The following is a 16648-nucleotide window of genomic DNA, read 5'->3' as shown; positions in this document are numbered from 1 at the left end:
ATGACAATAGGGAGAATGGAGAACGTGGAGGTCTTCACTTCTGAGGGCAAGGGCAGGGGTCTGAAGGCCACTAAGGAGTTCTGGGCTTCGGATGTCATCTTCGCCGAGCGGGCTTATTCTGCAGTGGTTTTTGACAGGTATGGAATGTGGGGTGTTGCTGCCTTTTCTCTGTTGGTGTGGCTCTAAAATCTTTTGCTCTCAAAATCATCAGGGAAAGGGATAGAATCCTTGTGATCATTTTTAACAAAATGGCACTCTGACAGCTGCTTTCTGGCATCACTTTTTCTGGAAAGAGTCATTGCTAGTGTGACTTGCTCTGGTCCCTAGGAGGGTTGTAAAGGTGAGCAAAGGCTTTGGGGCATTTTCTCACAGTACTGTTGAACTTGGCTGAGTGGGTGTGCTGTGTGTGGGGAGGGCAATGGGAAGGGGAATGGAAAGGTGGGTGTGGTGCTATAGGAAACAATTTCTTACAGAAGCCTCCATGTTTTTAGCTTCTTGAGTATAATCAATATTTTAGAGCAGAAAGTATTTGCGGAGACTTTAAAAAAGCAATTGTAAATACACAAGTAACACTGGAATCCATTTACATTTGAAAAATTAGAATATCACCAATGAAGCTGAAAGCCCTTTTTACCTCTCCCACCCCCAATCCCAATCTTCTCTGTCTTTCCTCAGAGGTAATACCTGTTATGATTTTCATGTGTTTCCTTCTAGAATGTTCTTGTACTATTACATACATATATCTGCATTTATCAGAAATGTATAGCTGTAGTTTTTTTTTTTTTTTTAACAGAAGTGGTATTATACTTTGGATGTCATTCTAGAACTTGCTCTCTTCACTAAACGACATGTTTTTGATATGTATTCTTATGGGAACTGTAAGTTTATAAATAATTCTTTTAAATCCTCAAAGATTTGTTTCTTTTACCCATGTGTAGATCTATCCACGTTGATCCATATGCTAGGTGGATTGCCACTTTTGACTGCTGTAGGTATTCTACCCTATAAATACATGAAAACTTATTTATCCACTTCCCTATTGAGAGACATTCGGTGGTTTCCAGTTTTTCATGAAAACAAACATTTCTGCAATTAAAATCCTTGACCATGCCCACTTGTACACACGTGTGATTATTCTCCAGGACATATGGCTAGAAGAGGAATTGTGCCATAAAGTGTGCTATTTCTATTTTAATAGGCTCTCCAAAGTGGCTGCATTAAATTTACATCCCCATTTCCCCACAACCATGTCTATACTTGACTACCAAACTTTTAAATTAGTATTAAATCTTTATTTAAAAAAAAAAAACCGGCCAAGTGATTAAATTATAACACTATTCTCCGAGCCCAAAGTTGGGGTGACCTGCCTGACATTGATGTGGTCTGAATCAAGGTGGCCTCTGATAATCTAGGCTTTGTGGTTGGCTCACTGTACTCACCATCCTGAGAATGGGCACTGCTTTTCAGAGATAATTTGATTAGTATTTAGCTTTCCTTTCTTCCTGTCTACCAGGCCCTTCAGGGAGAAGGCAGTGAATGGAGTATATGGCTGACTGTCACCTGAGGAATATAGGTGCCTGAGGTGACAGCAATACCACTTCAATGGAAGCTTGTCTTACTTGATTAATTTACTTGTGTATAGCGTCATGGCTGGAGGTGAGTGTAGTTGAGGAGTCACTTGGATTTGGAATTAAGACTAAAAAGCTAGAAAACAGAAACTCTGAACCCTGATCTTGGTGCTGCCACTGAATGGCCACATTGCCTTGTATGGAATACCTCCATGGGTGCCTCCAGTTCCCTAAAAGCCAATATAGCCAATTAGTATCCCTTTTAAGAGTGTTTGGAGTTGAGTGCGTTTTCCTTTCCATTATAAAAGTAAAACTAAGGAAGAAAAAATATATCTTCACACAAAGATCTAACCCTAAACATTGTTGTGTATTTCCTTCCAGCTTATTTTAAAACAGAGGTTTCATTTGTACTACACAGCTGGGGTCTTATTATAGAAATGATGATGTTTTACATTTAATAATTTAGCTACTTCTTTGTTACTAAGTTCTCTTCATAAACATAGTATTTAATGGCTGTGTGCTCTCCTACCACTTCTTTATGACTGAACATTTAGGATGTTCACATGTTTTTCTTACCATAAATTAAACCATCATTCATTTGAAGTAATAACTACAAAACAACTTTAGTGTACATTTCAGATAACATGCTAACAAAATGTTATATTATTATTACAATAATAAAAATTGGGATGATTGGGGTAAATGATCTTTAAAATGATTGAAAAAAATCTAAAAGAGATACTTTTAAAAAGTGATTTTTTTCCCCAAATTTGTCACTTCAAGGATGAGGGGGCTGCTCTTTGGGTGTACCTGGGATAGCCTGGAGAGGCAGCAAAGGAAACCTTTGCCCATTGTGTCCTCCCATTTTAGCCTCCTGGTGAGACTCAGCCACTGTAGATAAGAAACCCAAGTGGGGAGGTAGGACTGAGTCACTCATAAAAGAGGCACATTCTTTTTTTTTTTTTTTTTTTTTTTTTTAATATTTTATTTATTTATTTGAGACAGAGAGAATGAGAGAGACAGAGCACATGAGAGGGGGGAGGGTCAGAGGGAGAAGCAGGCTCCCTGCCGAGCAGGGAGCCCGATGCGGGACTCGATCCAGGGACTCCAGGATCATGACCTGAGCCGAAGGCAGTCGCTTAACCAACTGAGCCACCCAGGCGCCCCAAGAGGCACATTCTAATCCATGTTATTGCAAGCCAGGCTTTCTGCCCTACCCTCCAAACACAAACACGAGGAAAGATTTTATTTTTAGTTGAGTGCTATATTAAATGAAAATTCTTTCCAACAATACCTGGCATATATTGTATATATGTATGTTATGAAGCATAACAATAAATGAATACCCAGGAAACATAACAATAACTGAACACCCATGAAACCATCATCCTGCTTAACTAGAGCATGCCATTATATTGCATCTTCTCTATCTTTCCCTATCCAGTCCCCGGCTCGTCACAAAGGTAACTAGTATCTTGAATTTTATGTTATTATTCCCATACCTTTTGAGTATATCACATGTGTACATATTCCTAAACAATATATAATTTAGTTTTTGTGTTTTATTTTTGATCTTTGAAACAATGGTATAATATTACATATGACTTTATGCTACTTGCTTCTTTGACTCAGTTGTTAGTTTTATTATTCATCCATATGGTTTTGTGTAACTAAAGTGTTAGTTTGTACCACAGTTTATTTTTCCATTCTTCTGCAGGTGGTTGCAATGGACATTTTTCATTTTATTTCTTGGTAAACAGATACATCAGGTGTGTATCCAGGAGTGGAAATACCCGATCATAATGCATGTGATATTCAGCTTTAAAATATAATGCCGTAGTGTGTAAGACTGACTTGCAAGTTTGCATTGTCTTTGTTAGGATAGACTTAGTTTAGCATTAACAGCAACAACCCAGGCCCTTATAATATAGTCCTTAGTCAGGTTAGGATCTCTTGAATTATGCTGGTTGGAAAAACAGGTGGTCTCCTTAACGATAAAGGAGCAAGAATAAAGTAGAGACAATCTTTTTAGGGCTGGCAAATATGTAACACTTGGGCTACCACGATCCCTGCTAGGTATAGTTAATCAATTGGGCAACTCCTTCCTGAACTCCAACTTAGCATAAGGATTTTTTCTATCAGGGTGCCCCAAGCAGCCCTTACTAATCAATCAAAACTGGCATTTCAAAGAACAGCTATTTGCCATCCCTTTTAGGTGTTTGGTTGGGTGCTGGAAAGGGATGAAGGTGAAGTAGGTGGGTAAAGTCAATTTACCAAGAAGCTGTCTTTAATGGACATGGTCTTTTAAAGTGGACGAACCCCCAAGGGTGGTAGGTGAACTGTTAAAAGTTGCTCTCGACCCCTCGTGCTCTCTACTCTGAGTGTGCCCAGTTTTCGGGAGGACAGAGAATAGGAGCCTATGATATCTTAGCTTGAATGATCCTGCTTATTTCTACATGAGATTGGACTAATCTGGGAATTCATGATGTTGTCTTGTTCAGATTTTTTAGCTTATTTTAGAAAACGTAGAAATTATAGAAAAACCAAAGTAAGAAAATAAAAATTCTCTGCAATCTTAACATTCAGAGAAAACTACTGTTAATATTCTGGCATATATCCTTATGATTGTTTGTTTGTTTTGTTTTGTTTTACTTGAAGTATAATTGACTCCTTATAATTGTTTTATGCAAATATGATCCATATGAAATATTTTCTTGATCCCAATGATTTGTAGGTGGGGTGGTGGTGGTGCGAGAAACACAACATTAAATGTACACCTTGATGGTAAAATGCTTCCCTAAAATTAACATACTGTATTAAAATATGGGGGGCAGTTTATTTTACAATTAAAGGAATATGACACAGTATAGTATTTTATTAATTCTAGGATACATCATGTATCCTACAATCTGTGGCTCATGGTTTAATGGGGAGCATTTGTTTGTTTCTTAATGGTAAAAAAAAATGATATATTTAATAATTGACAGTATCTCAGATTCAATGTAATTAATGTACACATTTCTTCCTTTCACAAAAGTGGGTTATTGTGTAACTTCTTTACCTTAAAATATGTTATGAGCAACTTTTCAAACCATTATTATCTTCCTAAAGCATTTTTAATGACTATATAGTATTCCTTTTGTTGACTGTTACATATCAGTTTAGCAAGTGCCATATTTTGGATATCAAGGTTGTTTCCTACTTTTCCTAATAGATCTTTCCATACATCTCTGATTATTTAAGGTAAACTCCTAGAAGTGTACATTTTGGATTCAAAAGTCAGTTTTAAAGCCCTTAATATAGATTTCCAAATCACCCCACCAAAGAGGATTATACCAGTTTTCTCCATGAGCAATATAGCATTTGCCTCCTTATCCCAGCACTGGCCAACACAGAGAGCTAACTTTGACTTTTATATTTTCCAGCTTCATCTATAAAAACTTATTTTAGTATTATTTTGTTTTCAATCTTTGTATTATTAGGAAGGTGAAAGGTTTTTAAAAAATATATTTATTGGTCATCACCTTCCTTCTTTTATGATTTGTCTGTTTTCTCTTGATGCCCTCATTTGAAAACTATATGTGTAGCTCATTTGTTTATTACTCCTTAATGTTCAGAACTTCTAAATTGTTTGAATCCTTCTGCATTATTTTGGTTTATTAGCTTTTTTGATTTTACATCTTTTGTAATTCTCAGTTACTTTTATTTTAATTAATCAATCATGTATTTATTTATTAAGTAGGCTCCATGCCCAGTGTGGAGCCCAGTGTGAGGCCTGAACTCACAACGCTGAGATCAAGACCTGAGTTAAAATCAAGAGTTGGATGCTTAACTGACTGAGCCACCCAGGCACCCCTTGTCCTCAGTTACTTTGGACTTTCTTTAATTTTTCATGTTTTTTATTTTAAAAACTATTCATTTTTCTATCTTACATATATCTTTTAAGATGATATCCAAGCTTAAGTTTCTTTTTTTTTTTTTTAGTTTCTTTTTATTTCAGTTACTTATTGTCATTGCATTCTTTCACTTTCCTTTTTATAGCTTCTTTAGTTCATTTTATGTCAAGGGGAATGAGAAGATAAATGGTTTTAGCCTTAAGAGTGACTGAGGCCTTCAGCAAGATTAGATCCTTATCTTTTTTGCTGCTTCATCTTGGAAGGACTCTTCCAGTACTCTGAGTAGAATCTCTATCCTTTCCAAATCGTAAAATCAGTCAGTTAACCCTACAGACCAAGGTCCATGGGGCATAATTTATCACACTATGAATAAAATTGTATCACCACCATCACCATCATCATCGTTATCTTCAAACAAAACCCACAACCAAATAAATTCAGGGCCAATCTGACATGGAATCAGATTTGACCAGGATAGGAATTTGAAGCATGTTTTACAATAATATTGGAGAGCTGCTTCCCCTAATAGCCATCTACAAATAACGTCTGAACTTTTTTTTTTTTTTTTTAATTGACAGAAGGGTGAGAACTGAGCACCTTGAGCAGAAGTTACAGAGTCATATTTCTGTTCAAAATGAAGTGTGGAGGGGGTAGTCTAGTTAGAGCTCAAGCCATCTAAGAACTAAGTAGGCCTTGGAAACCTTTACCTTTAGAGATACCACCTTACAATATATAAAATGTAGTTTTTGCTTCTAGTTAGAGCTCAAGCCATCTAAGAACTAAGTAGGCCTTGGAAACCTTTACCTTTAGAGGTACCACCTTACAATATATAAAATGTAGTGTTTGCTTACCACTTCTGAATGAATTTTTATAACTTAGCTATTGTAATTGTTATTGATTTCCATTTCGCATTTTTTTTTGTTTTAAGAAAATTTTGAGACTATTCAAAGGTGTTAGGAGTCCCAGACCTTTTCCTGGGTTACCTACAAGCTTTTAGGCCCTTGACACTGAGCCTCTATTGCCTAATGGGAGACCAGGGCTGCCAGTGCTGTCTGGAGATGGAAAGACTATTTCCAAGGTTGTGTAGTTCCTGATAACAACCTGGCAGAGATGATGTCCATGGGGAGTGGGGCAATAGAGGGGAATTGGGTCGTTTGACCCTGAAGATCCCTTCTAGCGTGAGATTCTATGGGTTGTACGATTTCTTCAGTACATGTGAAGGACTCCAGTGCAGCACCAGAGGGGTGCTGGGCTAATATAGAAATGGAGCTTATTCTGATTATTATTTTATTTTAGCATTAAACACAAGAAATGACATGGAAATGGTGCTCATGAGCAGTTCTAGGAGCCAAAAATACTATTTGATGGTTCCTTTTTTTAACAATCCTAGACATCGTGAATTTAGAGTGCATCAAGCTTTTGGGTTCATGGATCCTTAGCTAGGGAGAGACCTGTATTTGGAGGATCAAAGTTTATGTGGATGTGCATCCATGTTTTTTACTTCCAGAGAGAAAGTCTATAGCTTTCATCACTTTCAAAATCACTTTCAACCCAGAAGAAGGTTGAGACCCATTGAATATATTAAATCCTCTCTTACAGATTGGGAAACAGTCTTAGTGAGGTGACAGGCCGTCCCCAGGTCATATGCAGACAAGTCATAGGGCAGGACTGAGATTCCTGGGATCTTGCCTAGCCATCACTTTTCACTGCCCCCACCCCCACCCCAAGTGGGTCCAGCATTGCCTACCTAATTTCTTCTTTTCTTGTCAGTCCCGTTAATAATATTTAGTTATAATAAAAGAAACGGTACCCATCCATCAATTTCAAAACAATCAGAATCTGGTTCTGGGACCTGAGAAGGGTTAGATCCAGAAACTAATAGGTAAAAAAACAGGAATATACATGTGATTACCCAGGAAGAAAAGTGCTTGTAATAACAAACCAATGTATTTGCTTCCTACCATTGCTGTAACAAATTGCCACAAATTTTAGTGGCTTAAACAACACAAATTTATTACCTTACACTTTTGAAGGTCAGAGATCTAAAATGGGTCTGAAGGGTTATGTTTCCTAGACTTTTCCAGTTTCTACAGGCTGCCTGTATTCCTGGGCTCTATCTTGAAAGCCAGCAGCATTGCATCCTTTCCCCCTCTAACCCCCTACCTCCTTCTTAAAAGGACCCTTGTAATTACATTAGACCCACCAGGATGCTTCAGGATTATCTCCCCTTCTCAAGGTCCTTAATCGTAATTACATCTGCAAAGTCCCTTCGGCCACGTAGTATAAAATATTCACAGGCCCTAGGGATTAGGACAGTGACATTTTTGGGGGGCTATCATTCAGCCGATCACAACCAATAAGATGAATTTTCATATTAATCCAACTCATCACAGAAGATGTTAAGAAGGATCAAGGAAAGTGGATTTTTACAAAAAAATTTCTATAAATAGAAACTGGACTGGATCCTCACTGATTCTGTTGAAAGAGTTGGAAGTGCGCAGGAGATCATGCATATGTGTGTAGGAAAAACCAAATGTAAGAACATAAGAAAAAGTAGAGTACTTTAAAAGAAATTAATGCCAGTCAGGCTTTTTTGAAAATTGGAGAAGTTATGAGCGTCAGATCCACTGGAGACAGCTGGGCTTTTAGCCGCTGTAATTCTATATGGGCCTGTGGGAACACCAGGATTAGCGTGGCATACATTCCAACACACTGTGGCCTTGAATCTGATAACAGCTGGTGGGTGGGTGGGTGGTGAGGGCAACTGGTGCTATAAATGGAAATCATTTAATAAAGGGATTAGGGAAATTCCTGAACAGTTAGTTCAGAAAATGAATGAATCACTGTTTGTTATTCAACTTACAGTCGTTAAACATTTACACTCGATGTTGAGGATAACCATAGCAGATTTAGAAATATGTCTTTATTTTGTTTTATATTTAAGTAAGCTCTACACTCACAACCCTGAGATCAAGAGTCACATGCTCTACCGACTGAGCCAGGCAGGCACCCTTAGAAATATGTCTTTAGTTTGGCACTTTTAGTTGCAGAGGTAAGACACAGTGAAATGTCACATGACCTGTTACGGGCTGTATTGCTAAATTTTATGAAATAATCCTTAAATGCAGAAGTTTGAGAATAATTGCTTTTTCAATATAAATTAAATCAAATGCCAGGTTGTCCCCACAATGATGTCATCTTCAGTCATGTGCATCTGAAGATGTGTTTTGAGCATGGGAAATGGGGTTCCATCACAGCCCCAGTGTGGGAAATGCAGACAGGTCTGAGTGGGGTGTGTGAACTTCGTCGTGTGAGTTGTGGCAGAGAAAATCTTGAGAATTGCCACTTTAATATAGAAGAGATGTTAAAAATAAATAGGCAATACCTAGATCTGACCTAAGGAAGCAGTATCACCTAACTTCTTATGCTCAGGTATGTATAGTACAAACATGAATCCAGCAGTGCCCTTATGGGTTGACATAGGCCATTTAAAAACAACATTAAGTAGATGCCATGGGGAAAAGGAAAATGAGTCTCCCAACCCTGGGCGTGTGTCTCCTCTCTGCAAAAGTCTTCAGTGGCTCCCCTTTGCCTGGAGAGCAAGGACATACTACTGAGAGTAACATTCCAGGTCCCCCCGTGTCTGGTCATTGTTCCAGCATTATTTCCCAGTGTGGTGTATCCTATGATCTTGTCAGATAGCTACTCCTGTCTCCTATTCATGGCTGCGACCCCCACATGGACGCCTTAACTCAAGCCAGTGCCTCTCCATGGAAGAACTTGACATTGTCTGAGTACAAACTCAGCCCATGTTTAGAGGGTCAGAACAGTGCCTCCTCCCCTCGTAGATGACTGACTTCCCAGATTCCTCGCCTCCCCCACCTCAGTGTCAGTTCGGTCTCCCTCCCTTGAACCCTGCAGCAAGTTACCTGCATTCCTGGATGGCATGCCTTACCTTGCTTATATGTGTTTATGCCTCAGCTCAGCCTGGGGCCTGCTCAAAGGCAAGGTTTGTGTCTTGTTAATCTTTAAGGCCCTCTATTACCAAGTTCAATGCACAGTCCATAGTAGATGCCCAATAAATTCTTGCAAAAGGAAGGTAGAGTGGAAGGAACAAGGAAGGAAGGAGAGAAGGAATTGAAAATATTGTAAAATCGTCTGGGTACTTGAGGGATGGGGTGTTCTTTAAGACCCGCTCCCTTCCCCTCCACTTTTGTGGGAAGAGCCCCTGGCAGGTTGAGAGTTTTTTTAGCAGTCCAGAAAGCCAGAGTTGTTGGTTCAGTCCTTTCTGGCTGTGTTTTTGGAGGGCTTGTCCACGTTGCAGGCACCTTCTCTTTGCATTTATCTGTCCAGTAACTGGTTGTTTCCATACAAGGAGCTGAGCAGCAGCTGCCCGTCCAGCCTCTTGACTCTGACAGATGACATTACCCAGGACAGGACTGCAGAGCAAGGAGTGAGTGGGGACCTGCTGGCCAGGGCAAAGCACGCTCAGGGCTGCAGGCAGAGCTCGAAGGTGGGCTTTGACAGCTTCCTTTGTCCTCTGTGCTGGGCACAGTAGCAGGCAGCAAGAACCCCTATAAGAATAATACCCCTGTGAGGACAGGGATCACTATTCTGTATTGTTGTTGTGAAGGTTTAACAAAGGAGAATTGCTTAGAGCATCCCTTTGAAAATTGTAGTGTTGTGAAAATGGGAGTTAGTATCCTCGGAGGAAAAATGGGACTTTCCAAAGGTCGCCTGGCTAAGCCCGGCTGGAAGAAGCATCTTTCTCTTGGAACCCAAAAAGTGGTTTTAGGACTTCCTGTCTTCTGGATACTCTCTCTCTCTCTCTCACTGGGGGAAGTAAGTAGGAGGGGAGGTATTTTTGTCAGAGAATTCCCTGCCCCTCCAGCAGGGATTCTCCTCTAGCAGGGAGGTCTTAGTGGATGCTGGAGGAGAGCAGGAGCTCTGAGATCACCTGGCCCGACCTCCTCACGTGACAGATGGGCAGGTGGACCAGGCTGACAGCTCCTGAGCACTCATCTTGTGCAAGGCTCTTTGAGCTGGCTACTTTACATTTCATTTAATCTTTAAAATCACTCAGAGTGGTGGGATTTTGGAACTTCTTTGTAATTTTCTTCTTGCTTGAATTTCTTAAAATAGTAAGCATGTTTCATTAACAAGTAATATTCATCTGTCTAAAAGATTTCAAGATCTAGGTGTTGTTATTCCCATTTTCACGTAGGGAAACAAAGGCTCAGAGAGTTTAGGGTACTTGCTTGAGGTCACACAGCTGATAGCTACTGGAATCAGGAGTTGAACCCAGCTCTGACTGACTCCAGGTCTGACCTTCCATAATACCCATTCTATCACCAATCAGGGAGATGGAGACCAGAGGGACAGACTTTTTTTTTTTTTTTTTAAATTAAACTCTCCCTTCCAGGGCAACCCCTTCAGGTCCCCTCCCTCCTTGGAAGCTTTGTACTATCACTTTGCTATCACTCAATAAACCTTGCTTTGCTGCCCCCCCCAAATAAATAAAAAATAAATTAATAAATTAATAAATTAAACTTCCCCTTCCTGCCTGCCTGATACTTTCGTGCATACCCCACCAGAAGGAGCAGGTTTTCTCTCATCTCTATATTCTTGTTACTCAAAGTTACAGCTCAGCATCATCTAGGAACTTGTTAGAAATGCAGAATCTTGGGCCCCACTCCAGACCTACTGAATTGGAACCTGAATTTTAACAAGATCTCTGGTGATGTGTATGCACACCCAAGTTCCAGAAGCTCAGCTCTGCTTCACACACATCCCCCTCCTCCTTCCCGGTTCCAGCCTCATGGCTAAGCCTTATTGGCAGGTGAGGTGATAGAGAGAAAGCTCAGCTTCATCTCAAGGAGATCTAAATTAGGAGATAACTCACAATGCTTTTCACCAGGATTTAAAACTTGACTCTAGGCCCTAGCAAAATTGTAGGATGGATTATAAAACGAGTGTGTGAGCCTGTAGACAATAGTTTGGATAGTTTGGTGGCTAACGTTTGGAACCAACTATGAGTTCACTATAAGAAAAAAAAATCATGCCAAATTAATCACATGTTCTTTTTATGAGAAGTAATTAAAAATTCATTATAGCAAAGTGTTTGTAAAGACTCTCGTGAGACAATATGATGGTGAAATGTTGTTGAACTGATAGCTGAGTTGATTAAAGGACTGATAACTATATATATAGTGATTGCAGAGGTCTCTCCATTACCCAGTTTGGGGTGAAGTCTTTACACTGCAGAACAGGGGCTCTGTCTCCAGCCTTCTCCTGGTCACAGTGGTTGTTAGTGACTTGGAAGACATGAGGGGCTTTCCACTAGAATTTCTTGTGTACATATTATTGCTATTGTTTATGGCAGATAGATTATAATCAGGCCCCATTAGAAGTATATTAAGTCAGTTCTTGGGATCCTGGAGGCAGGCTCCAGGACAGATGCATTGTCTGCCTTTGAGCCAGGCTAAGAAAATTTGAGCTTCGTAAGCAGTGTGGACCAAGGAGAGGGCAATGCCAGAGGTCCATCTCCAGGGCAGACAGTAAGGAGGTGTTGTCTACACAGAATTTAAAAACAATAACAAGACTGACTTTTAAAAACCTGACTAAAAGATTTGTGTTTTTATTATCACCATGCACCAGCAATTCTAAACAATGTCAAGGATAAAATACTCTTCCCTGGAAAAAAAAAAAAATCTACGTTGGTCTCAGTTCAAAACAATTGCTGTTGCATAAACTTCAAATTAGCACATTTTAAAATCACATATCCCTCAATAAATATTGTATTCTTCCTGGAAGTTAATCTGGAGGATTCTCAGTCATCTGGTCGACCCCTAACACCCATGCCCTCCACCACGGGTTTGTTGCAAGAGCAAGTTCTTAAGGTTCTCAGTTGCTTGAGCTTGCACAGGCCATGGTTCACGTCTCCAGCCCCTGTGCGACTACATCTTCCTGAAGTTTGAATATATTAGAAATAAGTAGAGCCCACAAAGATGAAGCAGCAGAACTTCTGTTATTCTAGGTGACCACCTGGAGTTTGTGGTTCTTTTTAAAATGTGAAACAGAGAAATAGTGTGAGAACTGCAAAGCGTGTAATATTTGGTAGGTGCAAATTTCAGTTTCCACATGAAATGTGTCTATGAATGTGAATATATCTGTATGAATAAAAATATGAGGATATTATGCTTGAATATTCTAAAAATATCAGTTTGGGTGTAAAATGGTAGAGCAGTGGGGGTTTGTTCCCTGATGGGCACACCTAGAGCAGATAGGCATGGAGCTCCAGCATGATCATGCTTACTTCTAACTCTCCCCTCTCCAGGCTATTTCCCTTTCTTTCCTGCCTTGGATTTGTATTCCTGGTCTGGGTCCTGATACCCCAGAGATGGGCATCTGCTCCTCCTTACCCTTCCCAACCTAAGACTTGCTCTCAGACTTGTAGATGACTTAGGGCTCAGCCTACCAATAGAAGTGATGGCAGAATGAAAGTTCAGAATGATCTGGACCATTTGGAATACTATCAGCTAGGGATAAAGGGGAAGGCCCCCACTTCAGGTTAAAAAAATTCAACGTCATGAAGAAATTTTGGGGAGTGGTGGATAGGTTCACTGTCTCGGTCATGGTGATGGTTTCACAGGTATGCGCATATGTCAGAGTCTATCAGATTAAAGATTTTGGTTATGTATGTCAGTCATACCTCAAAGCTATTTAAAAAAATGCAGCATCATATGGACACATCGGGGGAAGCTCTACTTGGCTGCAGCACCTTTAAGAAAACTTCTAGTGACTAGATTTGTTATTTGATCTTAAATAACTGAATTTTTTGCTGAAAAAGTTAATGGAATCACAATGTCCAGATCCAGAAAATGTGAATAGCACCACACCTGGATGCTATACTCTGTTCTGGGCACCATAATTATAAAGCACTGTGACCCAGCATCCACCCTTGAGTAGGCAGGAGACAGAATTTGGAGCCTCATTGGGATCCAAATTACTTGGCTTCTTCAGCAGTTCAGTCTTTGCTGATGAACTTCACATTCCTGCCAGAGAATGCCATCTTGACTTGAGGCAGATGTGAGAAATTCATAGCTTCCCATCTCTAGGGGTTTGTTGATGCCCCTAAATGGTCAGGGTCCCTGCCTGTGTGTTGTGTTCTGCTGGAGTGCTCATAGCAAATGACCTTCTCAAGCAGGGGAAACCCCCTGTGGCATAGCTATGATGGGCTGCTAGTGTAATTCTACCCTTCCTCTCTCATTGGGAAAGCTTAAGGGATTGCAGGGGAATGAGGAAGACATTATTATGGGGATAACCTTGAACCTGCTCTAAACTTGTAAATAACCACTAACCTTCCATGCTTGTGAGTATTTCATGATTAATAACAAATTATTAGCAATGCACCTCACAGCAGATGGGGACACAGCAGTGTGTTGAGTTGGCCACCCAGAGACTGAAAACTGGACTCCAGGAAGCCCAGGACCTAGCTGAGAGCAATAGCCCATGCAGTGCCTTCAGCTTGGCTCTCTGTCTCTGCATTTCTTTCTTTCTTTCTTTCTTTTTTTAAAGATTTTATTCATTTATTTGACAGAGAGACAGCGAGAGAGGGAACACAAGCAAGGGGAGTGGGAGAGGGAGAAGCAGGCTCCCCATGGAGCAGGGAACCTGACCTGGGGCTCTATCCCAAGACCCTGGGATCATGAACTGAGCCGAAGGCAGACGCCTAATGACTGAACCACCCGGGTGCCCCATGTCTCTCTATTCCTTGATACCATCCTGGGACCACAGGGTCTGGCCTTTGGGCTGATCCTTGAGCCTGATGCCCTGGCATTGGCCGCTGGATCTTGCTTGATTGCCCTGCTGCACCCACCTTCCTTTGGCTGCAGGGACCCACTGTGGGCACATCGAGACCAGAATGGGACTGTTGAAGGGACTGGGAGTGTTTAACTTTGAGAGGGGAAATGAAGGGGAGTCACAGCAGCGGCCTTCAAATTCTTGAAGCACTGACCTGCCCAGGCCTGTTCCACAGGACAAGGATCCAGAGAGCCAAATTAGATGACCGAGTATGTTTCTTGGGAAGGCAAATTCGAGCCTATCACAAGGAGGAAATCTGCCGCAATTAGGACTGGCCAACAATGGGCTAACTGTTCTTGGATGCAGTGCACTCTTTTTCACTATGGGAATTTCAAAAGGGCACGGTTAGGGATGGACACGAGGGATTTCTGTATTTGTATGTTCTATTGAAAGTTCTTTTTTCAGGTTCTAGAATTCTGTGATTCTAAAAGCCCCTGTTTTCCTATACTTTTGTGATCCCTCTTTAGACTGTAAACTCCAGCCCAAGTTTACAATTCCTATTTTTCCCTGCTGAGCTTCTTTTCATCATTTCTCTGCTTCAGTGGCCAGGATTTCTTTTTCCCACATTGCAGAGATATTGAGATATTGCGCATCATACCAGATTTCACTCACTCTGGGTTTTAGGTTATGTCTTGGAGTACGTTTCCTTCATGTTAACCTATGCCCTTTTCTGCCTGAAAGACGGCTCTCACCTGGGAGACACGCAGCTCTCTCTTGGGAACACTGGGGGCTGGAAGCACGGGGTAGGGAACGTCATCTTCCTACACCTCTCTCCCTCTCCCACTGAGTGGGCAGGCACAATCTTCTGTGTCACTGCCACTCGCTCTCTGAGCCAGGAGAATGCAGTGGATGACCTCGCTGACATCAGTGACCTTGTAATTGTTACTCTTGCAAAACACACAGAACTGTGACATATATCACAACACGCGGACCTCATTTTGTGTAAAATATATCATGTTTCATGTTCCCTCATATTGTAGATAGTTATGAGTTTTATTCTTCGGGGAAAGGGTCATTGCGTTTCAAGAATGAGAAGGTCACGTCACACAGAGCGCTCCCTCCCATGCCATGGTACCAGGGACCTGTGGCTTTTGGCGAGGGGACCATGAGGAATTTTCACCCAGTCCCTTGGCCTGGAACACTTCCTGGGCTCCTCAGGTGTCTGTTCCAGTGTGTTCCAGGAACACCCCATGGGTCCACTATCAAGCCTCCTCATGCAGGTTCACTTGCCTCTGGTGGCTTGTGTATTCCCAGTGCCTACTGCGTATGGGTCATAAATCTACACTTGCTGAGTTAAATTGAAAGGCTTATAAGCAGGGTCTAATAGTGTCTCCCACGTTGGGGCCCAATGTCTAGTGCAGTCCTTTTTTGCTGTGCCACCCCAATCACTTGTTTCTCCCTCCATTTCCAGCCTGGTGAACTTTGTGTGCCATACCTGCTTCAAGAGGCAAGAGAAGCTCCATCGCTGTGGACAGTGCAAGTTTGCCCACTACTGTGACCGCACCTGCCAGAAGGATGCTTGGCTGGACCACAAGAATGAGTGTTCAGCCATCAAGAGATATGGAAAGGTGCCCAATGAGAACATCAGGTCAGAGCTGGGCCCTGGGGTGGTACTTAGGATTCCCAGATGTCAGGTGGGGAAAGGCCTTAGTGATGAGCATTCTCAGGCCCAAGGAGGTCAGGCTGAGCGCAAGTCAGGATAGAGCCTCAAGGAGACTGGAGGGGGCACGTCTGTGTCTGGGAGCCCATCTAGAACTGGGTGTCTGCAGCAGCCATTCCAGTCCACGGCGACTGGAGCTGGCTGCATACCTATTCTCAATGGCTCCCTAGTGTTTAATTAAAAAAAAAAAAAAAATTGATCTGCCAGTGTTTAAAAAACTGGGAAATTCCACATTAAAAAAATTAGGATTTCTGGTTTCTATTGAAAAAAAATCTGAAGATTTGGCAAAATGAGCTAGAGCTCAATAGCAGCAGCTACCTTTAAAAAATGAAGAGCTGTTTTAAAAAAAGTTTTTATTTAAATTATAGCTAGTTAGCATAGAGTGTAATATTAGTTTCAAGTGTACAATATAGTGATTCAACACTTCCATCCATCAGCCAGTGCTCATCACAACAGGTGCCCTCCTCAATCCCTATCACACATTTTCCCCATTACCCTCCCTCCCCTCTGGTAGCCATCAGTGTGTTCTCTATAGTTATATAGGAGCATATCTGCAATCATCAAATTATGGAAGCAGCCCAGGTGTCCCCCAACTGAAGAATGGACAAGGAAGATGTGAGATATATATATATATATATATATATATATATATATATATATAT

The 16648-nt window shown here is 41.1% G+C and overlaps 1 protein-coding gene across 2 annotated transcripts in view; it reads left to right on the top strand.

Moving 5' to 3' along the window:
• Nucleotides 1-16648, top strand: part of SMYD1 (SET and MYND domain containing 1) — a 36229-nt gene continuing 19581 nt past the window's right edge. For both annotated transcript variants that reach the window (XM_032411141.1, XM_032411140.1), the window contains exons 1-2: nucleotides 1-137; nucleotides 15738-15914. In XM_032411141.1, coding sequence (XP_032267032.1) covers nucleotides 1-137; nucleotides 15738-15914 — 314 coding nt within the window. The remainder of the gene's footprint in view (nucleotides 138-15737; nucleotides 15915-16648) is intronic.

This window comes from Phoca vitulina, unplaced genomic scaffold, assembly GCF_004348235.1.
Source record: "Phoca vitulina isolate PV1807 unplaced genomic scaffold, GSC_HSeal_1.0 scaffold12, whole genome shotgun sequence".
In the NCBI taxonomy this organism is placed as follows: domain Eukaryota; kingdom Metazoa; phylum Chordata; class Mammalia; order Carnivora; family Phocidae; genus Phoca; species Phoca vitulina.
The sequence above is the reverse complement of the archived record's forward strand: the minus strand, read 5'-3'. Positions and strand labels throughout refer to the sequence as shown.